This window comes from Opisthocomus hoazin, chromosome 2, assembly GCF_030867145.1.
Source record: "Opisthocomus hoazin isolate bOpiHoa1 chromosome 2, bOpiHoa1.hap1, whole genome shotgun sequence".
NCBI classification, from domain to species: domain Eukaryota; kingdom Metazoa; phylum Chordata; class Aves; order Opisthocomiformes; family Opisthocomidae; genus Opisthocomus; species Opisthocomus hoazin.
Window position 1 is genome coordinate 69954482 of NC_134415.1, and position 27181 is coordinate 69981662.

Here is a 27181-nt window from a genome sequence, read left to right on the forward strand (position 1 = left end):
AGTATTTATCCTTGTCAGTGTTTGGACTGCTTATGCTTTCAGTGCATTGGACATGTTGATTTACACCTGTGGTTTTTGAGCCTAGTCCATTATTTTGTGTTTCTCTCTTGGTTTACATAATGCATTGCTTTTTTGCTGTGCAGACACTGGGCCAGGTTTCACTTGGGCTGAGTGACTCAGCCTGTGATCTCCTGCTCTGACAGAAGGTGCTCTTGGGGGAAATCGGTTGTGTGAAGCAGAGGCGTTCTGAAAAAGAGAGGGGAACACTGGGGGATGAGCTGCTTGCAGGTTTTAGCTTTGCACAGGCAAGCCTGTGAATGGTGCCACAGGCTGCGTGGGCTCCGTAGCTGTGGTGTGCCGAGAAGGAACACCTCTGCTTGACTCTTTGAAGAACTCTGCTTTTAAATAAACTAATAACAAGTTTCTTCCCTAGGGGGATGTACGTTTGATGATGGCCCTGGGCCCTGTGACTACCACCAAGACTTGTACGATGACTTCGACTGGGTACATGTCAGTGCTCAAGAGCCTCTCTATTTGCCGCCTGAGATGCCTCAAGGTGAGAAACCCCACAGGTACTGAAGGGTTAAGTTTCTGTTAAGAAACACAGAACCTCACTGAATATTGCCTGAAGGCCATACTCTGTGATCTCCACTTTAACTTTGATAATGGAGGTAATAGAAAGAAACAAAACCAATATATGCAACAGTCTTGGTAACTGAGAAACCTTCTTAGATTAATCCCGCTTTAAAGATGGGGTGCAGAGGAAAGGGAGAAAGGAAGCCATAACCTCTTCTTTACTCTGCGTGGAATTCCTGTTGACTTGCAGTGAAATTCTGCGTCTTAAATGACAGCTAATATATCGATTGAATTATTCAGGTATGCATTAGAACAAATGGTGGAAAAAAAGATAAAGCAAAAACCCATACACTGATTCCTTACCTCCCCTCCCCCCAACAGTTCATCATCTGAAGGTAATCAGAAGAGCTTTGATTTATGGAAATATTGCCGTTGTTAATTACTATTTAGGACAGGTAATGAATAACTGAAGAGGTACAGCCTACATGACCTTGCCTGCTCACCTTTGATGAACAGCTTAATCGGCGCTTCCCAGACAGCATGATATGCTGAGAAATGAAAGCATTTGAAATTCAGCTACATTTTCCAATTAATAGTACATTAAGTAATTAATCATGCAGAAGAGGGAAAAAGGTCATGGCTATTTTATTTGTATATAAAAGGTTTTGTGAAGTGAGGTATGTGTGGAGAAGGAGTAGGAAATGTTGTCACACAGAAGTAACCTAACCTCTGCACCATTCCTTCCCCTGCTTTTTATATACTGTTGTGCATTATTAATGGTGGTTAGTGTATGTAATTTCACTTCTTAACAGCTAATAGCTGGGTTCCCCCTGCTTTGGGGTCACTGATATGAGCAGCTGTTACCATGCCCCATATCATACAAAATAGGTTAATTAAGCCAAATCCAGTTTATTTAATGAGCTGCATGGTGCTTCAAGTTTGCATGTGGAAGAGTAAATTTAAACCCTGAAGCCTCAGCGTTCATGATGGTCTTGTGTTAACAAATTCAAAATAATATCTCCCCTAGGAAGGCCGAAATTAGTTACTTTTCGGTTTGCGTTGTTCACAGTCTATATGGTTTGTTAAAATGGTTGGAGGTATTTTAATTTTGATGGAAGCATCGTTTTGTAAAAAATGTGGTATTCTTAGATCTCAGGTACACCTTGTATAGGAAGAACAGCAATTTGAGGAACTGTATTTTGAATGAATCTAAATTACAAGATAGCTGCTTCTTGCTTCTCCCAAATAACATACCTGTCATCCTTAGGCAGTTTTCAGAGTTAAATGACATGGTGCTTTCTGATTTTGGCACCTGGTTTCTGTACAGTTCTGCTGCAGACCCTTTCCCTCTGAGTGCAGCACACGGACTCTTCTGGAGGAAGTTTGTTTTTCATATCTGTATGTGAGATTGTGGCTGCTCAATAAAATCTAGCAGAAAAAAGGAATGTTTCAGAGAAAGTCAAAAACAGATACAGAAAAAGCTCTGACTATTACTTTTTTCCTCCTCCTGGTTAGAACTCTAGACTTCTTGGACCACTGTTTAGAAGTTGGTGTTTGGTAACTGAGATCCATACTAGAAGTGATAGTCTCATCTGATGAGCTGCTCTGAAGAAGTTCAGATTCTGAAGATCTATGCTGTATCTAAATACTTAAAATCTTCTGAGTTTGAAATAGCACGATTTAAAATCAATTCTAAGAATGTAGCACAGCTCTAAAACGAGCACTGAATTCGTGCGGTGGGTCAACAGGAGGTGGAGCAGCAAGAGGATCAGGCAAAAGCAGGAGGGAAATAACCGTGTGCAATCATCTGCCGTGCAGTTTTTTAACATTGCTGACCCTGCATGATTACTACTGAAACTGGAGGTTGCAAAGCAGCCCATTACTTATGAAGAAGTTATCCAGGTAAAATAAGATGTGTTAATGAAGGTGTAAAAGATGTGTTAATGAAGGTGTAAAATTAAACTACTGCTGTTTTTACTTTGAAAAATGCTGGGTCTTCTAACCTGTGGAAGCCAGGGATCTCCTAGAGACCGGAGTCAGCCCACTTCTTTCTGCTCAGTCAAAGAATGAGGGAAGAGAAGGGGTACCCAGAAAAGCTGGGCAGCGCAGAAACTGAAGTGCTAGGGTAGGGACTATTTTCTCTCCATCTCTTCTCTGTAACCCTTGAGCTAGGTGCAAAGCTTCTTAATGCGCATGTTGATGTCCTCTCCATAGATGCCCTTTGTAGTGTTTGGAGCCCTCTCTCTTACATCTCTCTTGGATCCAATACAATGTCCTGGCCTTGGCCTTAGTAAGAAAATACATATTCCAGTACAGCTTTGTCTCAGAAGGAGCACAGTTTTACCAGTATGTTAAGAAAATAATACGCTTACACTGAGTATACGGCTTTCAGGGCTCTAACTTTACCAGATTCACTTGGAACCATTGTTGTCATAAAGGATTATACTCAATTTTCTAATGTCAATTTTTAATCTTCAGTAGCTTCAGAAAGTCTTGTTTGAAAAGAAAAAGAGAGAGAAAAGGACATGTAAAAAAACAGGAAAAGGGAAAAATTTGACACTTGAGTTCATGTTTTACTTTTGATTCGAGCGAGTGATTTAACTCAGTGTTGTGCTTCGGAGAAGGATAAACCTTGGGAAATTTCAGACCTAATGGCACGTGCTTCAGAGTGCTATGAAAATGTGAAAACTTGTCCTAATGGAAAGCATTTTGCAGGTATAGCAATAGTAAAACACTATTGGTAAGGCGAGTGTAATTACCTCTGAGTAATTAATACAACTTCAGAATTTTTTTATACTGACCTACATTGTATTACTCAAATTATGGGCAAAGGCAAAAGCCACTTATCTTCTGTTATGGGAAAAATAAATGCAGTACCTAGTGATTAATTTTGAAATGAAATGAACACTTAGAGCAGGTCCTTGTGTACAGCTTTAAATACCAACTTGTAAATTGTTTGAACTGCAGCTTACATGATAAAGCCTTTGGATTACTTATTAAAACCTTGGAAAACACCTGATGTCCAGCATTAGGTTTCTAAGAGCATATAAAAGCGACTGTGCTAGATCACACTCAAGGTCTGCTGGTTTTGAGAGCAGCAGTTAGCAGTTGCCTAGGGAAGAATGCAGAAGTAGGACAAATGAGTGGTGATCATGCCCTGAATGCTCTCCCAGTTTCCCGCTGTCTGGCATTGAGGAATTTCCTCAACTGGGAATGGTCTTTATCTGTGATATTCTGAAGTCATTAGTGATTTTCGCCTGTCAGCTTTGTCTTACCACCTGTGGGCTCCTTGAGGACTTCTAGTATCTGCCGTGTCCAATAACGGAGTGCCGACATTTGCTACAAATAATGGGAAGATGCAGCTCTTTCTACTTGTTTTGAACATGCACATGATTTCTGTTTGATACATGTTGGCCTCTTATACTGTAATGGTGAGCAAAGTGGGCGAAGCTGATTCTTAATCACCTTCTCCACTCCATTCAGATTTTTTAAACACTTCTAAAGTAAAACATACACACCCTTCTCAGGACGACATTCTAGGTTGGATGGTCCAAGGCTGTTGAGCTGTTACTTAGTAGAAATGGTTCCACAACGGTGCATTTGCGTTTTGTGTGAGGCGAAGTTGATGACCAAGTGTTATATTTTTGCAGACATAGCAACAAAAATGAAGTCAAAGTATTTACCTGTGGGTCTTTGTACCTCTGAAGAAAGACAACTGCTATATGTTGAAGCAAACTCTTTAGACCATGTTTTCAGGTGTATGATTTTTATACATTATACTATACAAGATAGAAATTAGAGAATGCTGTTAAGATAAAATCTGATTCTGACTGTGGATTTTTTCCAGTTATTTTAGGAGACTGTTCATTACATGTGGATAACTTCATTTTGTGGAATACTTAAATAATAGTGCTTTCTTATATTACTGGGGATGTGCAAAGGGGTGGTTTTGTCCATATTAATAATACATTTGTTGCTGGTTTTACCCTTAGATAGAGAAGATAGTTTATTTACCCTGTTTGTTTTGCCTGTTAAAAGCAGCATTATTCTGAGGCAGTGCAGGGTCAGGGCATGAGAGCCTGTAATGGGCTGTGTGACGAGGAGCCACTTAATGAAGAGGTTTTTTAATGTAAGGGCTATTACCCTCCTGGATACAAATGCAATTTGAAGAATGTCTAAATTATAGCGGACAATAGTGATGTGCTGAGATGAACATCTTGTTTCCGATCTCTCAGATGGATAATGTGCCTGGACTGGATGTGTGCTATTTTTTTTTAATTGGTTTCTAGAAATCTGAGGAAAATAAATTAACACGAGTGGGGGGAGTCCTTAGTTGCACTTGTCATTTACCATGACCAAAGGAAAACAGATTAAATATCTAAAGATGTTCCTTAGTATTAGTGTGTTTCACAAATGCAAAGTTCACTTTTTACAGTGAAGATTTTTGCAGAAAGTAATTTTTTACTTTGCAGAAGTTACATAGGACCTTACGTGTTGCCCCATTTTAAAGAATAAAACAAAATTCACGAATTCAAAATTTCACAGGAAAAGAAACAGAAGAGTCCTGTACAGTAAGACATTGCATGTTCTGGTTTAGGCTGGCCTTTTTGGGGTCCCTGGTGGAAGACTGCACGGTTATTTCAGAATGGAGAACATACACAGTGAAAGGCAATGGAGATAGGAGGAAGCGTGCTGGCAAGTAATCTTAGGCCACACTTTCACAGTAATTTCTTTTACGTGGGTTTTAGGCAAAATGTTACTGGCTGCTCATTCCTGTGTCCTGTCATTGCCAGAGGCATTCTCGTGTTGCTGCCTCCTCCCAGTTGCTCTGATGTGCATGTGGTTGTGCAGTAAGTCCGGTCAGGTGTGGACTGAAAATGATAATCCAGGAGGGGAAATAAAGTGTGCAGTGTGGGTCAGTTCCTTGACCCAGGTAATGGTGCAGCTGTAAAAAAAGTTGTTATGCTGGGGTGGCTGATGAGGGCCATGGGAGCTGGTGGTGTGGGTGGGTACAGGGGCTGTATAAACCTCTGGGGTGCCTGAAAGAAATACGAAAGTTACACCCTTAGATTTGCGTACAACTGCAATTTTCCTGTACAAATAGTGTTGGGTATTTGCTGCAGTCCGGAAGGTCGGTAGTGGGCTATAGAAGTTCTGCCTTGTACAGAAAGGAAATAGCTTTTGTGTCACCTGCGTGACCCAAAACAAATTTCAGCACAGGATCAACCTAAGTGTTTATGAAGTGTATAAATGAGAGAGGGGAACCAGAAGGTCATGAAATTTGTGTTTTAATACAGCTTTCATATGAATGAGGCTCAGGAAGGAAAGCTGTAATGTAACGGTCATATAGATGAGACGTTTGGCCTTTTACTTCACTTAAACCTGAATTTTTCTCCTGTAGAAATGAAACCACCAACCAATGAATAAATTTAAATTATGTGGATGTGTATAGGCACAGTAAGACAAAAGTGAACTGGGAAGCAGTGTCTGGTGAAAGCTGGGTGTTTCTGGAGGCTTTGGAAAGACAAGGAGCAGGAGAACCCTCATCATGTCCCGGGTTGCGGAGCTCTTCTGTGGAGACGGAGACGCTGCCCCACACACGGTGCGCCAGCTTGCTATTTTACCCTACGGAAGTGTGAAGTTCAAACAGAATGCTTTCTGGGTCTCTTTATTTTAGTGGACAGGCTAACAAAGTTTACCAGTCCACTGATTGAGAACTGACCTTTCAAGGTTTTGCTGCTGTAGGGCTCACATTGCCAGTATAAAGGTAATAGATCAGAGAAACTCTGCGCAAGGGAATTTATTGACTAGTCCATAGATTGGCAAATGCAATTCAGGAAGGTGGTGGTTTTAAAGGTTGATCATTGAAAGCTTTTCTGGGTCATTACATTATGAAACAAGTTGTAAAAGCTTGGATCTGTGTCTGGGGCTGCTAAGAAATTCTGGTTGTGTCTTATCCTTTTACGTTTCTTTATGTGTTGGGGTAGGTATGTTTTATTTAAGGTGAGAGTTTTTTTCTTCCTTACAGACTTCAGTCTTCATACACTCCGTGGCCCCAAAATTTGACTGGTACTTTTTTCCTGTTTAACTTGTTGATATACTAAGAACTGAATTTATTTGAAGTACTTCCTTGATCAGAAGAGTGTATTTTACTGCTTTTCTTATTCAGTAAGCCTTGTAGTTGATTTCTTTTCTGTATTATTTGTTAGTAGCATCTTTAACAGAAAGAAGACTACCTCGTTAGTGCCGTGCAATTAGTGTCTACCTAAAGAACATTTGTAAACATCCTGATCCTATTTGGCTTCCTTAATACAGTGCATTAATCAATCTATTGACCAATTCCGAGGGTTCCCTGTTGTTCTCAAGCACACTTCACTTGGTATAAAGTGAAAAGAGGAGGGGTGCAGGAAGGGCTTTCTAGATAATGCACAGTATAGCAGTACTTTTGTACATTTAGATAAGCCATTTTTTTATTGAGAAATTTAGGCAAGGGACTAGGAATATAAGGGTTTTTGTAGTAATACAAATGATGTTCATATGTGAGTAACTTCTATGTGCTGGATTTTCATTCATTGACACAGATGAATTTGTCCTGTTTCCTTTGGGTAGTGAAACAAGGATCATTTCAAAAAGATTACTTGCTGTATTTGCATGAAATATACTTCTCCTTCAAGACGAGATGCTACACTTGTTTTTGTAGAGTAATAATTTATTAGTTGCGCTTTATTTTTTCTTTAAAGCTGTAATACTGTTTTCTTCAGCCATACCTCTTCCATGCAATGTGGATTTCCAAAAAGCTCATTAGTTCTTGAATAGCTTACCTTTTTACTTGCTTGTGTGTGTCGAATGAATGTATTTTATTGACATTGATGAAGTTTTAGAGAATCTGTCAGATTGTTATTTTGAGTATAGCATAACAAAATTCCAGTGGAAGCTGTATAAAATGCTGCCTTCTGAGAAACTGTTCCTTCTGTTTCTTTGTTTCTCCTTTTTTTCCTAGTTTAGTATTTGAAGCATATTGGTTTATTTCTCTGAATCTGGAGTAATAAATTAAAGCAAGGTGAGAAATCTGTTTGCTATAGATAGAGTGCCAAACTAGTACGGTAACTTTGGGCAAATCTACCTTTGTCATGCCAGTACCAAAAATTACTAAAATTACCATGTGCCGGTGCTATCACAGCATTCATGATAGTGTTCTTGCTCGTGATGCAGCCCTCTGTTGGGTGAAACATAAACTTGTTTCAGTCTATCTTCTGATACCTGTATCACAAGAAGTTCGAGTGATGTTGGCCAGCACTGTCAAGAGGAGAGAAATGACCACTTCTTGTCGACTCTTACCTGTATCAGCCGGGAGCCTGGGCTGTAAGTGGAAGTGTTTCATGGCGTATGTGAAGTCTGCTGCTGCTTGGGGAACTGCGAACATCAGTAAGAGGCATTACCTGAAGCTGCTATTTTGGTAGCATTGTGAAGGGCGAACAAAAAGCAAAATAGTACTGTGCTAGCCTTTCAGAGTTGCAGGGAAAACAAGGGTTTGAATAGCACCTTGGTAGCTTGGAAGGTGTAGGTATTCCAGGTTATTTGAGGCATTTGGTGTTCAGAGCGTGCAAGGCTGGAAGCCTGGAGCCCAGCTGAGGAACAGCGCTTGTTGCATTTCTCACCACTTCCCTGCATGGAGCGGAGCAAGCCAGTCCTACTTTGGAGTACTGTATCTGCCTCGTGTGCCCTTGTCCTACCATTGTTTTCTATCTCAGCCCACTTGTATATGTGTGTTTTTTGTTTTTTTTTTTTTTTTCTTGTGATGAAAACAGTAGTTTGCGTTGCCTTCAAATTTTCAGGCTATTTGCTGTAAGTGTAGGTGGCCTCCTCCCTACCATTCTTCGTTCGGCATGTTTCTGGCTGCTCCTGTTCTTTAGCTTTGCCATTTCTGGAGATTGCCCTGACTGGAAACCTTGTTGCTCTGCTTTCCACTCCCACTCACCTGTGTGCAATTTTTAGCAGTCCAGTGAATGCTGGATTCAAAGAACAATGTAAATACAGGCTGTTCTGTAGGAGATGTAGAAGAAACCAGGTTACAAGTAGGGGAAAAAAGTGAAATAGTTGTACTACTTAGAAAAGGGAAAATAAAAACAGGGCCTGGGAACTGTTTGGGGGAGGGAGTGAAGGAAAAACGCCGCGGTGTATGAAAAAGAACGATATTCAGAGAAGATGGAAGAAAGCCTTATAACAGGAGGAGTACTGTTCAGTGGTTGCCAGTGCACATTTATTATTTCTGAAGCGCTGAGCTTCAGAAATACCATGGATTTCTGCAGTTAAGGTGCTGTGGTAACCCTTTGTGCATGGGTACCTCACGATCTGAGAGAGTCTCTCCCCGTCCCTGTGCTAACTGCTCAGTTCTGCCAGATCAGAGATGAAACCTATTAGTAGCGGAGGTGAAGTTGTGCGATAACGTTGAATTCACTGCAGGGTAAGGGCATTCACAATCCCACTTGTAATACAGGACCTATTGCACAACTGGAAACTAATAGCTGAATTACCCATGTATCTATAACCTGAGCAATGACAGCCCCAACAACAGAAGAAGCAATGCCTGTAAAAGGGAGCAAAAAACCTTAAAGTAGGATGAGGTGAAATTCAGTAAGCCACATAATGGCAAGAAAACAAAGGGAAGTGATGCTTTCCTCTACATTTTTTCATGTACAGTGCCCGAATTTCCTGTCTGCTTAAATATTGATTTGAGTGCTAACCTGTTTGCTGCTCAGTGTGTAATTTATGTTCCCTTGTGCTTTTGTTGCAAGTCCATGCTGATGCAGCAGTCATTGTTGTTAATAGCGACTAAAACTGTGGTAATAATAAAATTACATTATTTTACAGAACAGATTTTGAATCAACTGAGATTAAAACATTTTTCTTAGATTGTGGTGAACTAGTGAAGGAACTGTATTTGGAATACAGTAATATTTTTAATTTGGGCATTCCTATCGTTACTTCTACAGGTACTTGTTCAAATTGCTGTTATCAAGTTAAGTGCGGTCAGTAAGGCTTGTTTCATCTCTCTCTCTTTCCCCCCCCCAACCCCCCCCTTTGCTGGGATCATTTTGTTCCTTTTCACACCTTTCTAGATAGAGATACTTTGAAAAGGCAAATCCATTGTATTGATGGTCACACAAAACTCATTTGCAAGTATCTAGGCTGCGAAGAGGCAATTGCTTAGGTGGATATATTAGAGAAGGAACAGGTTTATGTCAGGTATGGGAACAGACTCAGCTGTGTTGGTTTGCCTCATATGTGATCTTTGTGTTTGTTTCTGAAACCCATGCTCATGATGAAGCAGGAAATGTTGCTGCTACAGATACAGGAACATACAAATCTGTCTTCCTTTCTTCTCATCTCCTTCTGGACTTGAAAGCATAACCTCATTTAAAGATGTTTTAGTGTAGATTTTAGAATATTATTCCAAAATTAAATCCATGAAGAACATGACCCGCCAGAAAAAACATTACTTTTAAAATGCAGTGCATTTTTTCATTCCAAAATCTGTTGCTTCTGTCCAAAGGTGGGTGGATTTTAATCAGATTTAAACTGTAGTTAAAATTAGCAAGCAAGAAAACTTGAATTAAATCACACATTTTAAACTTCAATTTGCATTTTACATAGTGTCTGTTTTGGAGAAGGGAAGAAAAAAAAAAAGGTTATTTTCCCTCCCTCACCCCCCCGTTGTACTCTCCTTCTTAAAGGACTTCTGTCTACTTCAAGAAGCCACTCGTCAGAGCTGTCAGCCATGTCACAGGCTCAAATGGCCTAGCTATCAGAAGTTACATTGTCCTTTGGTGAAGGCAATGCTTGTGCTTTATAATACTTGGTAAGAAGTTGAGTTTTCCTGGAGATGTTTGAAACCCCCAACTCCTTTTCTGAGTGGGAGTACCTGTTGTAGGGAGGGCCAGCACTTGCATCTGTCCAAAGGGAGATGATGGTTGTCTTACAGGGCAGCCTGCGAGTGATTTGGGAAAGGATATGCACCTCTTCCCATCCCCTCTTTTCAGTTCATGTACTTGCAGTGTCTGGTTGGTTTACTCCCACTTCCTTACAAGAGCTTCAGCCCTTTTCATTTTCGACATAGCACACGTGCTGGTTTCTTCAGGGCCTGTTTCTGGAGCAAGCCATTGAGTTTATTCCGAGAAGAAACCTGGGTCTAGGTGTTGAGAACTTTGGATATTTAGGTAATGGCCATGTTGCCTTAAGTTTACTGCTTCCCAAATGAGGCAGTCTTCTAATGCTGTTGCAGCTGTGCTTGTGTCCCAAAGTGTCCCCTCATGCCCTGCAGTTTACGAAGCGTGTGCTGCGGCCGAGGCGTTATGCTATAAATACATCTCTCGGGTGGATGCGGAACGTCCCGTTTGCTATTTCAGACACTGTGAACTGAAGAAAAAATGTCGTGTTGTCAGTGGAGCTCCAGAGTAGAGCTGGGCCAGGTATGGTGAGGTGCAGGTGTGAGCCGGAGATGAGCCTGTCTGTCCATGTCCAGATTCACCACCCTCTGGAGCAAAGCCAGCTGTTGCCAGTTAGCTTGGAAGCTAAGGTTGATTCCCCCTGCCATCCACAACAGCAGGATAGACACAGAGATACTATGCGCAGGTCAAGTTGTTGAAGTATAAGCAGAAAGAACAGAGGTTCATGGTAGGTCTTGAAATAGATTGCTTGTAGCAGAGTCTGTGCATCAGTGGAAGAGTATACAGAAGACAAATATCCTACTAGACAGCTATGAAAATGCCAGTCTGCTTTTTCATTTACAGTTTTACGCCTGTCCTATGAGACTTGAAAAAAAAAACCTATCTGGTATCAGGACCCTACTTTGTCTGGGAAGGTATAATTAAGAAATACTCTGGACTAAGAAAAGCACAAGGGTGGGATTCCTTTCCTTTCTTTTGCCTTTTTTTTTTTTTGTGCCCTTTTGGTTTTGCTCTTTATTTCATGAAAGGAAGACGCATTTAGCTCTTACTTTGTTTCAGAGGAAATAGCTTTTAAAGCTCTCACTCTGCAGTATAAAATCACAGCTTCAGAAAAAAATGGATGAAAGTGCAGAACTTATAGGTACATGTACAATGTACAGTGCTGGACTATCCAGAGATACTCCAGCTAACCTTGTGTTCCTGAGGTAGGAGAGATGGCCCAGCTCTCCTCCTGTTATTGAGTTAGCTTGATTGTATGCTGCATTGGGGCAGCTGTACTGGTTCAGGGACACGTGCATTGCACTGTGCTGGGAAGACATGCTCATGTTCATGCATCTCATATATTGTGAAACCACGTGTGCACCAAAATGGTGATTACCAAGGGATTCATGAGTACTTTGTCAGTGCTTCAGCATTTTGCAGTTTAAAAAAAAAAGCAAAAAACCCAAATAAAAACCTCCTCCTCTTCTTTTGTCTTTCTGAAGAGCAGCTGTCAGGATACAATAGCTATTTACTCTATTTTGGATCCAACTGTTTTTTAACTCCCTTGGGGAAGACAACCTAGCCATGTATCGATACAAATCACATGCTGTACTGTTTTAGAGGAAGTCAATAAACAGTGTGAACTAAGCATTTCTCTTGTGCATTTGGTTTTTCTTACCTAATTCCCTTGAATTAGGGATCAGCAAGCATGTGGCATTCAAACAGAAGAAACTGTTGCCATGAAGTTTTCTTCTTTGGTATAGTTGATGTTTGCTAACCCAGCCTTTACCTTACATTGGCTTCTCACACTGTGTGTCTGTTTGTGCCAGGCTTATGGATCGCTTTGAGATCTCCGAACCTGTGGACTTTCTTAAAAGAAATAAAGAAAACATGCAGCTGAGTGACATCTGCAGTGCCAGTAGCGAGTGTCCCTTGCACCAGTAGTAGAGATGGCATCCCATGCTCTTTGTGCCTGTTGGTGCAGTGACTTGGAAGCAGGTTGCTTTGGCTCCAGGTTTTGTAGGTGGGCTCTTACCACTCTCCTCTTGACTGGCAGTAACAGCTCTGCTTTCTAATTAGATTGCAGTTGCAGGTAGATATTAAACCGATGTAAGCTTCCAATTAGACTGCAGCTTCACAGATCACAGTGAGCCAGCCTAATACTTTACTGCTGAGTAAAGGGATTATTCTGCTCCTCTTTTACTCCCTCTCCTCCCTTGCCTTCACGCTTCAGCTAGCTTCCCTAGCTAGCGTTACTCATCAGAGCTTACTGAGAGCTGATATAACTCATTATCCGAGAGAAAATGTTGTTGTTGTTTTTCTGGATTCAGCTGGCTTAGTGAATTGAGTTGACTCATGGAAAGGTCTGACAAGCATCAGAGCCAGCAGCACAAGGGAGTGAAGGAGGAGAGGCATAAAAACGAGAGGAGAGGCAGACAGGGAGTTGTTAGGTCATGCCACCTGTAAGCTGTAAACAGCAGCTTGTGTTTTGAGTTTTGTGATAAATACAAACTAATTTCCACCCTGTCAGCCCCAAGTTTTTCATTGCATGGTGCTGCCACTGCCCTTGTATTGGACCTTGTGTGAAACCAAGAGATGAGTCCAATGATCTTGTGGGTCAGATGATGAATATATGCATTTATGTCTTAAGTGCCCTCCAAATGTGGAGAACCATGTAAGTTAGCTTTTTTGGAGATTTCAGTCAGGTATACAGTCCAGACCTTTTGAGTGTATTGATAGCACATTGTCGCAAAACATTCTCCACTGGACTTCATCAAGTGTGTAAGGAAGATGAGGTTATCACCAATGAAAAAGTGATGGTTATCTAGGAGCAGGTGACTGCACAAAGAGAACTGCTGCATCAAGCAAATGCAGCCTACTCAATAAAAAGGTTGGTGTACCATAGCTTAAAGCAATTAAGAGCAAAACTGTACAGATAACTTTTTAGACAAAAAAATCCCAGATGATTTTCTCTAGAATAAATAAATTTTACCGTCTGATCAGCTGATCTAGTATGAAAAGAAAAAAACCCGCTCTTTAAAATTACCATGTAAATTTACTTACTTTTGCATAAAATTCATGTTACCTTTAATATACACAACTTAATTTACATATATAATTTATATAAAATTCTATTCATGTAATATTCATGAGGCACTTATATAAAGATTTTGATTAAGAAGGGTGAAAGAAGTAAAGCTACTAAACAGTGGATAGCTTGTGGGTAAGGATCAGGATAAATCAGCACAGGTGATATTGCAGTGAGTGTCTGCTACAGCCCTTCAAGAGCAGGAGATAGATGAAGCCCTCTTTATGCAGCTGGTGAAAGCCTCACAGTCGCGGACTCTGAGGTGCTACCTTCACAAACAAGGAAGAGTATGGTTGAGGGCAGCCTCAGCTGAAATGACCATGAGACTTGAGTTGAAGATCTTGAGAGGAGTCACCAAGATGAACAGCAGAATTACAACCTTGGAACTTTTGAAGAGCAGATTTTGACCTGTTCAGGGACTTGCTTGGCAGGATCCCATTGGGAAGTGCCCTGAAGGGTAGAGGGGCCCAGGAGAGCTGGTTGATCAAGGACAGCCTCTTGGAGCGCAGGGATAGACTGCTGTCTGGTGCAGAGAGTTGAGCAAGCATGGCAGAAAGCCGTCATGGATGAACACGGTGATCCTGACTGAGCCTGAGCACAAAAAGAGAGTGCACAGAGACAGAAATAGGGACAGGCTAGTTGGGAGCGTACAGAGACATTGGTTTCTTAGGCAGAGATGGAGTCAGGAAAGCCGCAGCTCATCTGGAGTTGAAGCTAGCAAACACGGTGGAGGACAACAGGAAAGGTGTCCTCCGTAAGTACACTGGCAGCAAGAGGGAGGCTAAGGAGAATGTGGGCACATTGCTTAGTGAGACTGGGGATCTACTGACAAGGGAAAAGTGAATGTACTTGATTCTTTGCCTTCGTTTTCACAGGTAAGGCTTATCCCCAAACCTGGCAGAGTCTGTGGGAGTGAGGCCACACTGCAGGAGATGAGGACAGAGTTAGGGATCACTTAACCACTTGGACATGCACAAGCCTGTGGGACCAGCTGGGATGCATCCAAGAGCTGGCTGATGTCATTATGAGGCTACTCTTTGTTGTCTTCAAAAGGTCATGGCACATGGGGGAGGCTTCTCAGGCCTGAAAAAGGCCCTGTCACACCCATCCTCGAGGTGGATGAGAAAAAGGATACAGGGATCTACAGGCTGGTCTGCAGCCTTCCTCTGTGAAGATGATGGAGCAGATCATTACAGAAACGGTTTCCAAAACCATGAAGGATGAGAAAGGGGTTGGTGGGAGCAGCCAACATGGGTTTGAAAAGGGCTGTTCATACCTGATCAGCCTCACTGCTTTCTGTTATATGGGGTGGACAAGGAAAAGGTGGTACATGTCGTATACTTTGGCTTTAGCTAGGCTGTTGACACAGTCTCTCAAACTTTACTTATCACTGAACTGGTGAGATACAGGCTCTGCAAACAGATGATAAGTGGAAAACTGGCTGGACTCCCAGTTGCAAAGTTGTGATCAGGGGTGCAAAGTCTCCTGCTGGTGGTCAGTTTAATGTCTTCAGTATGCTGGAGAGCAGGGCTGTGCTCACAGTGTCTTGGGCAGGTTGCAAAAATGGGCTGACGGGAACTTCATGAAGTTTAACAAAGGGAGATGGAAAGTCCTGGTGCTGGGGAGGAGTGGCAGCCTCATGCAGCAGCACATGCTGAGGACAGCTAGCTGGAAAGTAGCTTTGCAGAACCCAGGAGTCCTGGTGGACCATAAGCCAGCACTGCATCTTTGCAACAAAAGTGGCTAACAGCCTCTCAGGCTGCAGTAGGTGGCAGATGATCTTTCCCCCCTGCTCAGCACTGGTGAGACACTTCTGCAGTGCTGTGTCTGGTTCTGGGCTCCTCAGTATGAGAGGCATGGACATACTGGAATGAGTTCAGCAAAGGGCTACCAAGCTTGTCAGGGACTGGAGCACAGGACATCCAGTGAGAGGCTGAGAGGTGGGCCTGTTCAGCCTGGAGAAGAGAAGGCTCGGGGGAGATCTTGTTTGCTGTCTAGAACTGCCTGGCTGGAAGATATGGAAAAGGTGAAGATATTCGCTTTTCTCACGGTGATGGGATGAGAGACAGCGACGCAAGATGGAATGTGGGAAATTCTGGTTAGATATTAGGAAATATTTTTACCATCAGAGTGGTCAAATACTGGAGCAGGTGCCTAGAGAGTGTGTGGGATCTTCATCCTTGGAGGTGTTAAACACCTGTTAGGCCTGCTGTGTAGTTTAGTCTGATCTGAGCAGTGGGTTGGACTAGAATGACCTCCAAAGGTCCCTTCTGACCTGAACTCTGTGACTTGACAAAAGCAGGTATGTGAGGATGCTGATTAAGAAAGGATAAAAATCAATGTCTAGAAAGTTAAGACGATGAAAATTAAACAAGAAAAACAGACGAGCCAGTTGAACAAAATAGAAGGAAAATGATGTGGGTTTCTGTCTGCAAATTGGTATTAGGCAATGGCACTACAGATCGGAGCGAGTTAAGAGTTCTGCTCAGGAACAGGCAGAATGCAATACTCCTCACTTAGGTAATAACATACTTTCTTCTCCCACTGGTAATTGGCATATCAGATGGCGGCTGCTGAAAAATAAATACATGTTAAAACTGTAGGACGGTATAATTTGCGTGCAGGACCCTTTGAATCAAACCCTTGATTCAAGACTTTTCCAAGCCACTGGTACTATTTAAAAGATGAGCTAGTTTTTTTTTTTTTTTTTTTTAAGGACTATAGATTATTCCAAGTTTTTGTGCTTTTCTTTTTTAAATCTTGTGGGCTTGTTGATGTGATGTTGTTATTGTATGAGCTAGAATTTTTTTGAAGACTAGAAATGAAGCAAAACTTCTGGTGCCATTTAAAATAATCTGCTTGGGAGGCAGCTGATATGATATTGTCGGCAGAACAGTATCATGGGATGAATGAGGCTTAAAGGCGGTAGCATAAGTAGATTTTTTTTGTTGCTGTGTGTTTTATGAAGGTAGTGTTTTATTCACAGAGTATTCTTTGTTTCTGTACCTGTGTTCTGTCAGCCATTTATGACTAAATGTATTTGTGGGACTGTGGCTTGAAAAGCAATGACTCCAAAGATCTCCGGGGTCGCAGGCACTCTTAAGCCACATACAGATGTAAGTACAGTTGGAGTATAAATTGTTGGCGGGCAGATGCAATTGCATCTGCCGTGAGTTCTTGCCCTTGTGATATTGTCCATTTCAAAGCCAGACGCTGACAAATGGGAAGGAACAGAGAATGGAGCAGTGAGCAAGGTTAAGGATTCTGAAAGTGCCTTTGGGTGAGACTGAAGAGTGACAGCCTCTTCAGTCGATCCGGAAGAAATTTCCGGTCTTGTGAGGATGGCCAGAAAGTGGTTGCATAAGGAAAAGGTTTAATCAGTGATAGCTGATTAAACCCAGCCAACAAAGACATCCTAGTGTCTAGTGATTGTAAGCAAAAATGATATAAATTCTCCTCAGCCCTATTTTAAATGTTTCTTTACCCCGGTGAGGGAAGCTAACATTAAAACAATTTTGGTTAGCTTAGATTATTTTGTTGCTTGTTTTGTCACTTTTCAGTTTTCAGTGACTGTAACTGGCCTACTTCAGACCTTGTTTTTGTAGCTTGTTTACATATTTATTAGTTTCCACATGTGCAATCAGAAAACTGGACTATCTGTTCAGTCTGAAGTGGAGAAGTGATTGCATGGATGTCTGCTGCGAAGGTGCAGAGTGAGTAATGAGCTGGAATGCAAAACCCTGAAGGTAGCTAGGCCTGCCCTTGTTTGTCTTGGGGAGAGTTTTAGTTTATTCAGTTTCTAGGAAGTTGCTTGGTGGAAAGTCTTTTTTATTTATTTGTACGTATTCAGAGTGTATCAGCATTTGAAAGTCTGTACCAGGGGTATCCAAAACTTTCAGATTTGCCAGCTGGGAGATTGTGATGCGGCCAAGAGTTCAGCACCATCTCCCTAGGCCAGCATCACCCCTCACCAGCCCAGTACTCCTCCACTCTGCCAACCTGTCCCTCTCATCTCCTAAAACCAACCGCCCCCTCCTTATTCCTTCCCCGCTTTACTGACACGGGTTCCTTTTGCTCCAAGCCTCATCCAGGTTTGAGGTCTCAGGGGATGGCCCCACCTGCTCAGTCACATGCACCAGCAAGCAGGTCCTGAGAGCAGAGTCAGGACCTAATGCTACAGCTGTGGTCACTTTCAAAACCATATATAGATTGAAACCCTGTCCAGCTTCAGCCTCTCTTTCTCCTTGGTCCAGAATAACTGGCCATTATGGGTGCGATCCCCAGATGTGGGAGGTTGCAGCAGGTGCTGCATGCATGCCTCCTCGAAGGAACTGCGATATTTGTATGCTATTATATATTGTGTGTTATTCTATGTTATTTGCATAGTAGCTGCATATTTAAGGTATGCTTCGATAAGTTTTTAATAAGGGGACATTGTATGAAACTGCTTATTAAAGTAAGCAAAGCTGCTCAAGCCGTACCACTAGCTTCTTGGATCTGGAGCTTCACATACAACTGAGAATCTGTTTTAGAAGTAGTAATATTTTGCAGTTTCCCATTATGACAGCTGTGGCACATGTGTATTTTGGTGAGGAGGCATTTGTAAAGCCGGGGTTTGACCAGATCCCTCAGGTAGGCTTCCCAGTGTCATCTAATGGGTTACAAGAAAGCAAGTGAAAATTGCAGTTAGAGGCTAGTGAGGGTTGTAATTTTTCCAGTAATAAATCAGGAATAGTAGCTTTGAGGGGAGAGCTACAAGTTGTCGCAATACAGCATTCAGTGTTTTCAGCATAAAGTGAGCGACAAATAGTGATAGCACAAAGAAGAGGAGGGAAGCAGCACTCGTACAGATCTTTGCTAAGTGCTTGCTATCGACTGCTGAAAAGGTAACTGGGAAAAATCTTTGCTGCTCTTTTTTTGAGTCATGTGCCGACTGTTACTGGAGTGCTTGGAGACTTGAGCTGACTTTCCTGCTGGGAGAAACTTTCAAATATATCTGACTTAAATAGATGAACACTTATCTTCCATGTGCTTTGATAGCTCGTCTTAACAAGATTCCTGTTAACAAAGATATTTGCATTTAAATGTTTGTCTCTTGTATTCCATCTGCTCCATCTCTTTGATCCTTAACTGAAATCCTAATTATGATAGCATTTATGATTGTTCCCCAAGTAAACTGTAGTATCACTCATATAGGCTCTAACATCACTACAGAAACATTTGAAATGTAAACTTGAAGTTTTACTTGTTTTTTTTTATTAAAAATTTGATCTGAACAAGGAATCAAATTTCATGTTTAAGAGTGTAATTGGAGAATAGGACAAGTATTTATTCAACATTCACCTTTTATTCAATAGTGTTTTTCTGAACGGGAGACATATAATGTGATGCATGGTTGCTATAAGGAATAGGTACCAAAACAGATGAATGAAGTTTGTTTATTACAAATGTTAACATTCTTCAAGTGTGGAGTAGGTTACATTGTTTTATATTTTATTGAGGTGTGCTGTGTTGAGTTTGCTGTTAGAAAGGTAAGTAAAATGGGGAAAAAAATGATGTAGTTGTAAAAATAGTGAAGAAAACCCTTTGCTTGTTGTAGGAAAGAAAATAAAATGATGCAAGCCAGAATCTTGTGGAACTAAAACCTATGATAATTTCATAATAGCCTAGAAGATGATAATGTTTTTAAAGATTTGCATAAAGTTTTGTATAATTCATCTAGCTACAATCCTATAGATAACTGCTCAGGATAGTGCAGCATGTTTGCAGAAGAGATCATGTAGCCTTTAGAATGTAATTTTCTTTTTTTGGTCACTATGTTAGTCCTGTTGAAGAAGAGCAAATGTGAAAACAACTATTCCTAAATTAGTGGTATAGAAGCTTTGTTGGGGGTGTGGAGGGTGTTACATCTCCATGATCTGTTTGTCTTCCTTCAAGACTCAGCATGACTTGTTAGAAATGTACTGAAATCTTTTGGGGGTATGTGGGAGTTAGAATGAAGAAAATTGACTTAAAGGAACAGAAGACTAAATAGCAGCTGAAAATAACATCAGTTATGTGCTTCCATCCCTTCCTCCAAATATAAATTGTAAATGTGGAACTAAACTTTGGCTGGTGGTTTACTTATCTTTAAAATTCTGAGTGAGATTGGACAGTTACATAGAAAAAGAAAATCCAGGGTTAATATAAAGCTAGAAGTAGTAGTCAACGAATTTTATTGACAAGATTATAAGATCTGAAAGTGATGGACTGAATGTTGAAATTATTTGGCAGGTTTCATAAATATTTTACAGTTTTGTTGAAAAGTTTCTATTTTGAAATAAAGTTTGAGAGGTATGACAAAGACATGATCTAATCTAAAATAAAAGTATTTTTAAATGTGAACTGCTACACTTCTGTATGTTCCATTACTAAATTCAGCTCCTATACCAGTCTGTCTTCAGATCATTTCCAAGGGAATGTTTTATGCTAAACATTAACCAAAAGTTGCTTTTAATTCATCATTTACCACAACAAAGTCTTCATTCTGTAATGTCATCAGCATATTAGTCTTTTGTAAGATCTGAAATGCTATAGAACTTGAAAAAACAAACTTTGATCAAAGATCTGAACTTAAAATACATATACTAATTCTTCCCATGTTTGGAGTTGATAGGATAGTGAATTTTTTTTTGCATTAAATAAGCAAGTTAATTGTAATATTTTTAAAAACCTACGGTAATTTGCATGCTTCTCTAATGCCTCTGTACTTGATTGAAATTTATAATAGGAAGAAAAATTACATATAATGATGTTTGTCTTTGACCTTCCACGTTAATTAAAATGGTAACTATCTCTAGTTCTATTTCATCACCTCAATGGTGAAAAATGTTGATTTTGTACTTCGTCATTTCCTAGCCATCCCTTCCACTTTTTGTTCTGACTCTTCCCCTTCCCTCTCCTACTCTTCTGAAATGCTTTGACCTACCCTCATGTATATAGGCACAAGGTCATACAGTAAAGGGACATCCAAAGGTGCAGCAATGTGACTTCAGTGCTTTACAGTGAGTTTGTTTGCTTGCGTGAATACATATGCACAAGATCTCAAGGATTCTACTTTTCGTTTCATGTGTTTCCCTCCCCCAAGTACCTTCCTATGTGCTAAATGAGACTAGGAGATGCACTAAGGAAGCCTGAGGCAAAAGAACAAGCAAAGAGTTTTCATACATATTTGCACTGCTTATAAAAAAAAATTAATGACTCAAGTTTTACTCTTCTCCCAATTTGATGAGGTGCCAGCCATTTACAGAATTCTTAATTGACCTTTGCAGTATAAATCAAGGAGTTATTCACCAAATTAATTATTCTGAAAAGAAGTCCTAAAGACTAAACTCTCCATGAGTAGGTGGGCATGTTGGAACACAATGTAAATAAGGAGTATGTAAAATGACCCAGAGTTTGCAGGGTGATTTGTTTGCTTTTTATTTACAGAAAACTGACTTAAGATATAATGATAAAGAATTGCTCCTGTTGCTTTAGAAGCCAGAGCATAAAGAGAGTTAATGTTGCCATGGTATATGACAAAATTTGAGTCAAATGTGTTTATTTTGGAATTTGTGGCCCTACAATAATGAGGGAAAACAGCAACACTGAATGGCTTTCTAGCTCACATTTTGTTCTTGTAAAATTAGTGTGATGAAGGCCAAATCTCACAGATGATCTTCTATATCTGAATTAAAGAAAAGACTATACCATGAGTGAAAATAGATGTTTTTACTGAAAGTAGACAAGAGTTCTTCTACCCAAGAGTTTTTTCTTGCAGCCTGCTTAAATACACAGTTCTTACCTGATGCTACATTTTTGGTCATGGGCTTGCTTTCGTCTCATAGGCTTCATGCCTAACACTAGTACTATGTTACTTTTCTCTAAATCTGGCCAAAAGTATAGTCTTGCGCATCAGTGAACTAGGAAGCTGGGGAATCTTATTAATGTGTGTCAATATCTGCAGGGAGAGTGTAAAGACGACTGGCACACGGTCCTGGGCAGCCGGCTCTAGATGGTCCTGCTTGAGCAGGAGGTGTGGACCAGATGACTTCCAGAGGTCCCTTCCAGCCTCAACCTTCTCTTATTCTGTGAAATCTTTGAATTTGGTTTTCTTATTTTCTTTAACTTTGAAATACTTTTAAAACAAGATTTACTGGCTCTGAACAGCAAGACAAAGGAACTTTCCAGCTCTGAAAGTATTATCCAGCTCTTTCATTGTGGTGGTCTGTATATATGGAAGCAGATTTGTTTTGTCTAGACTTCTATTGGGAACAAAAGTAGATCATTGGAAAAAACGTTCCCTTCTTAAGTGTTGCACAGCTATTATGATTCCTGTATTAACTTTTCCCGTGTGATACAGGCACTATTGCTCACAGCAAGTGTAACTCAAGCAGAATGTCTTCATTTTATGCCACTTTTTTTTTTAATAATCACAACTTTAGCATGATTTTTCTGATGTATTTCTTATGTTGGCAGTGTTAATTTATATACAGTTTCCTGGGGCAACACCATCAATTTTATTACTGTTACAACTTTTCATTATAATGAAAATTCTACAAATAAGTAGCATGACTGTCAATATTGGAGATTTATGAGAGAGAGAAGGGAAGAGTAGATTTGTTCAGATTTTCTTCGATCTTCATCTAAGTTTTTTTTTAATTTAAATATAGCTGTAAAATAAATCATTTTAAAAGTTTTCATCTTCCTTGAAATAGCACAAGCTTGTAAAATTGCAGAGGGTAGGTATAATTTTATTTTAGTGTTTTTAAAGTTTTAGTTTTATGACTTGCCATATTGTATTAAGTGTGTGCATAAATTGCAGTGCATTGTGCCGTTAACTGGCATGATATAGTAATTTCAAGTCTTTAAGCACTTTATTAAGGGATGGAGAAATTGGAGATTTTTTTGCTATCCAAGAGAAGAGAACATAATTAAAAGAGGCACAAACCCACATTTATAAGATATATGGCACATCTGGCAGCTTGTGTGAAGATAATATGTTTGTTTGGCTGTGGGAATGCCTGCAATTGTATCTGCCAATCTGACACAGTAGGAGTTTAGCTAATGAGGTTGCCTAGCAAAAAGTGCATCAGGAGGAAGTCAGGGTTAAAAATAAGCATACATATGAAGAGAGAGCAAAAGATTTATAATGGATGTAGAACTGTTCCAAGTTGTTATGGCAACTAACATTTTAGACCCATAATTACATAATAACAATGCTGCCAATCTTAAATAGATTGCATTTTTGTTATGTGTTTTTCTTTAATGTTTTTTAAAAAAATCTTGAAATATTTTCTAAAATATTCAGTATCATAAGTATTCCATCAATGATCATGTAAAGTTCATATATTTTCATTTTTGTAGAACTACAGTGAACAACAAAATAAAACTTAATGGAATAAATCTAAAAACTAAAATACATGAAAATTATGTGTGATTTTCATACCAAAGCAATTTTTTTTGTTTAAACCTGCAAAGCAGATATAAAGATAGAAATCTTAGTACTATTTGTTAGCTTAGGCTTAAATCATAGATTTTTCTAACTTTTTGAAATCACCCTAATAATGCTGTTTCCCTTCTTGGGACAATTTGTAGGAAAACCTTTGAAAACATGCAGAAATAATAACTAGAATGTGTAGTGTAGTTATTTGCCCTAATTGTCCCAAAAGGGAGAATGAATCTGTTTTGTTCCTGCCACTCTTGAAGCCAAGTTTTTCAGAAAGTCTATGTAATAGATGATATGAGAAATGGAATATAATAGCCTTAAAATTGCTGTTTTTCCAAGAGTGAATAAAAATTTTAAGTATGAGCTTTTTTCATAGCAGGATTTGCATGTCCGAAGAAGAGCAACAAAGCTGGTGAAGGGTCTAGAGAACAAGTCTTTTGAGCACTGGCTGAGGGAACTGGGGTTGTTCAGTTTGGAGAAAAGGAGGCTGAGGGGAGACCTTATGGCTCTCTACAACTACCTGGAAGGAGGTTGTAGCCGGGTGGGTGTCAGTCTCTTCTAAGCAGCAAGACGAAATGGCCTCGAGTTGCGCTGGGGGAGGTTTAGACTGGATATTAGGAGAAATTTCTTCAGTGAAGGGGTTATCAAGCATTAGAACAAGCTCCCCAGGGAAGTGGTTGAGTCACTGTCCCTGGAGTTATTTAAAACCCTTGTAGATATGGCACTTAGGGACATGGTTTAGTGGTAGATTTTTCAGTGTTGGGTTTATGGTTGGACTCGATCTTAAAGGTCTTCTCAAAGCTAAATGAATCTATGATTCTATGACTATGTCTTGTGTCTTGAGAGCTTACTGTGCCATAGCACTCTTAAGATTTGGTATAAACATTACTAAGTTTGATCAAATCATAATAAAAGTAATAATGACTTAATGCATTTACTATTTAAAAGCCACCTTGGAGTGCTCATAATGTGACATGTGTAGTCTGCCTTGAGGCTGTTCTCCTCTTTATTTGAGGAAAGCAGAATTTACCTTTTATTTTGCTGATGTAATATGGAGAAGTTCCTGCATCATCTGTGCAAGAGGGATGAGACAAATAGGGGAAGGTAGTTGATGTAATCCAGAATTGCCAATTTTTTTATTAAGTGGGCTGAAGCAAAGCGATGCTTCAATTATTTGAAGAGAGTGTGAAAATGTTGAAGACCACCTAAAGAAAGTAAACTGCTCCAAAGACGTGCTTAGGTACAGCCCTCTAAATTTCTTCCGGGAAGGAGCTGTGGCAAGGCACTGTATGTTTAAGGAAAGGTGTCTTTCTGCCCATCTCAAAAAGTGTGAAATTGTCATCCCAGCTTCATTAAGTGCTTTTGGGACACTTGGAGCACTGCTTGCTCACTGGCTAGCACGTTTTTCTTGACTAAGAAACAAATAATGCTGGTGTATTTAGTTATTCTTCCAGCTCAGATTACTCTATGGTAGTGTGTCTGCAGTTCTTTAACCTTTCAGTTTTTCATGTGTGCAAGAACCAAGTTGTGCAAGTTGCTTGGAAAATCAGTGGACCTTAAATTGTTCACGTCTTGCCTAAAATTCTTGTAGTGTTGAAGAAGATTGGATTATGTTCTTCTGTGACTTGTGAAGGTCATTACTAATGTCACAGAACTGTTGGATTTATATTGTTGCCATGGCAAGGACAAGCAATTGCTTAATATTCCTGAATCCATGTTCATAAGTGTTACTCAGTATTATGTAGTGAAAACTATTTACTCTTCCATCTTTCTAATAAGGGCGTATTTACAATAAGATGAAGAGAAGTCCTATTGGTAAGTATGGTGTTTGGTGTATCATAGGTATGTGTGCATAAAATGGTGACATCAGGTTTTCTGATAATTGGAAAAGTAGGGAAAGAAGCTGGAAGGAAACCTTACAGCCTGACAGAGGGCTTGAGTTGAGAATCCAAGCTTTGTTAGCCATAATTGAAGAATGAGGTTACCAGTAATTCTCAAGGTCTTATTTTTTACCAGATGTATTACGAGTGTGAATTATGTACCAATGAGGAAAACAAGAAAGAGTACAAACCCTGGAACATTAAATGCAATGTTGCAATACGGCTGTCCAAGACACATTTTTAGTAGGAACTTGCTAAAAGCTTAGAATTTAATTAAAACCCCAACATTTTGTGAGATGTCAGAAGCTAGGAGCTTGGAGGGGGCTGTTGGGGAGAACAGATACTGAAGGATTAAAAAGAACATTCCAGGTCACCTTGTTACAGGGAAGCTGAATGTGTTATTTGAACCATATATACGCAGGAGAGGAGCTTTTAGGTATGAGAACATCTGTGTCTATGTTTGTTACAAGTCCCCATAGCAGATACTGTCCATTGCAAGGGGTCACTGGCAGCAGCGAATAATGTTCCAGGCATCTGAAAGAGACTCACTGTGAAAGTATCAGTATTGTCCTGACCGTTGCTGACACTGCAAGGTGGCAAGTCTGGTGCTAGCCTTTGAAAAGGGCTAGAGTAGGAGCCAGGACAAACAGCCAGTCTTCACAGTGGGAAAGGTTATCGGTAGGATTTCCAAAGCATGTCCTGTGACCTTTGCTGTTCCATGTCAGAAAAGTTTTGTGAAGTGGGGTGGATTCTGGGACTAAAAAGTTGCTGTGTAAAATGAAGTTGTTTAGGATGATTAAACCTGTAGCTTATTCCAGAGAGTTGCAGAAGGCTGTCATTGAGTGGCTGGATGATGTCAAACAAAGCATTAAAGTCTGTGAAGCACAATGCACTGATTTAGTTATCCAAACTATGGAATAAGTATCCGTTCACTGTAAAAAGTGTCTGGTAAATTGTGAAATATTGTGTTACTGTGAAAGTTACTGGGTGAGAAAATGGAAAGCATTTGTAGCCTACATGAAAATTGCAGTCTTGTGTATCAAGGGTGCCTTGCCCGATGCAGGGTAGATGCAATAGAAAGCAACTGATCTTATTAGAACTTCTTTTGCTAGATGGTGGGGGGAAAAAAAAATCTGACGATAGCTGGTGGTCCCTTGTCCTAAGGCAATTTTAGGTAGCTCCTCTATGCATGTCAATATGTCTGTGGTCAATGCTTGTGCAGGTGGCGTGGTCTTCCAGTCCAACAGAATTACCTTTGCAGACGTGTACTGGCATGTATACTGCTGTTACAGGTTTGGTAAAATACTGCTGGTTGAAAGAGCCTTAGCTTTGCAGTAGTTTGTAAACCTTCTTGCACAGCATTTGTTTTCACTGATTTTCTCTGTTATTGTGAGCATGCTGGAGACGTATTATGTGGTTGAGGAGAGTGTGGTCAGGTGGTGGGCTTGGGTTGATGGAATTTTCTTCACCAAAGTGGTTATGTAAATCGTTGCTTTCATCTTTTCATGTGATCAGGACTGGACTGAGTATTGTTTCAAAGGATACAACGCATCTAAAAAGATAAAGAAGCAGAATAAAGAATAAACAAGGGATAAGGAGTGATGGCTCTGTTGCTACCTTTACTTGACGGCGGAGAAGTTTGTAAACCACAAAGTAGTGTAGAGGAGCTTGGATAAGAGTAGACAGAGAGCACGTACATTAGACATTACATACAACAGTGAAACAAACAGTATATAGGATAGTTTTTCCTGGAGTATCAGGAGTAGAGTGAGACAATGAAAATAAGCAGCACATCATAATGAGGATAATATGTATGTTTGCGCGTAATGAATTTTTCTTGACAGATGAAAGTATAGCTGGATTAAAATAAGTGCTGGATGAATTCATGAATGATAGGACTCAGCACAAGAGTTCAGTTGTAAAATGTGGTTCATGACGTTCCTGGTTTGCTTAGTGGAAGAATGAACATGGGAAAAGTTTAGTCCTTTCTTGTGCTGTTCCTTAAACATCCCAAATGGCCAGTGTCACAATTATTATGTTCTTTTAATGTTTCATGAAAGAATGTAAGAGATTATTTCAGAAGCTCCTGCTTGCTGCTTTCTCCAGTTCTATCCCGGCGTGACTTGGAGAGAAAGTGGCTGGTTCTAAACTACCTTTTGGAAGCAGAGGTGTTGGCATGATAGATTAGTATCAAACTTTTGATTGTACCAGGAGATGGACCTGGGGTGGAGTGGCCCAC

The 27181-nt window shown here is 40.1% G+C and overlaps 1 protein-coding gene across 8 annotated transcripts in view; it reads left to right on the top strand.

Annotated features, from left to right (window-relative positions):
- Positions 1 to 473: 473 nt before the first annotated feature.
- PTPRK (protein tyrosine phosphatase receptor type K) overlaps positions 474 to 27181 on the top strand; it is a 326159-nt gene continuing 299451 nt past the window's right edge. For all 8 annotated transcript variants that reach the window (XM_075414077.1, XM_075414080.1, XM_075414079.1 and 5 more), the window contains exon 1: positions 474 to 556. In XM_075414077.1, the coding sequence (XP_075270192.1) occupies positions 547 to 556 (10 nt within the window). In that variant the 5' untranslated portion in view covers positions 474 to 546. The remainder of the gene's footprint in view (positions 557 to 27181) is intronic.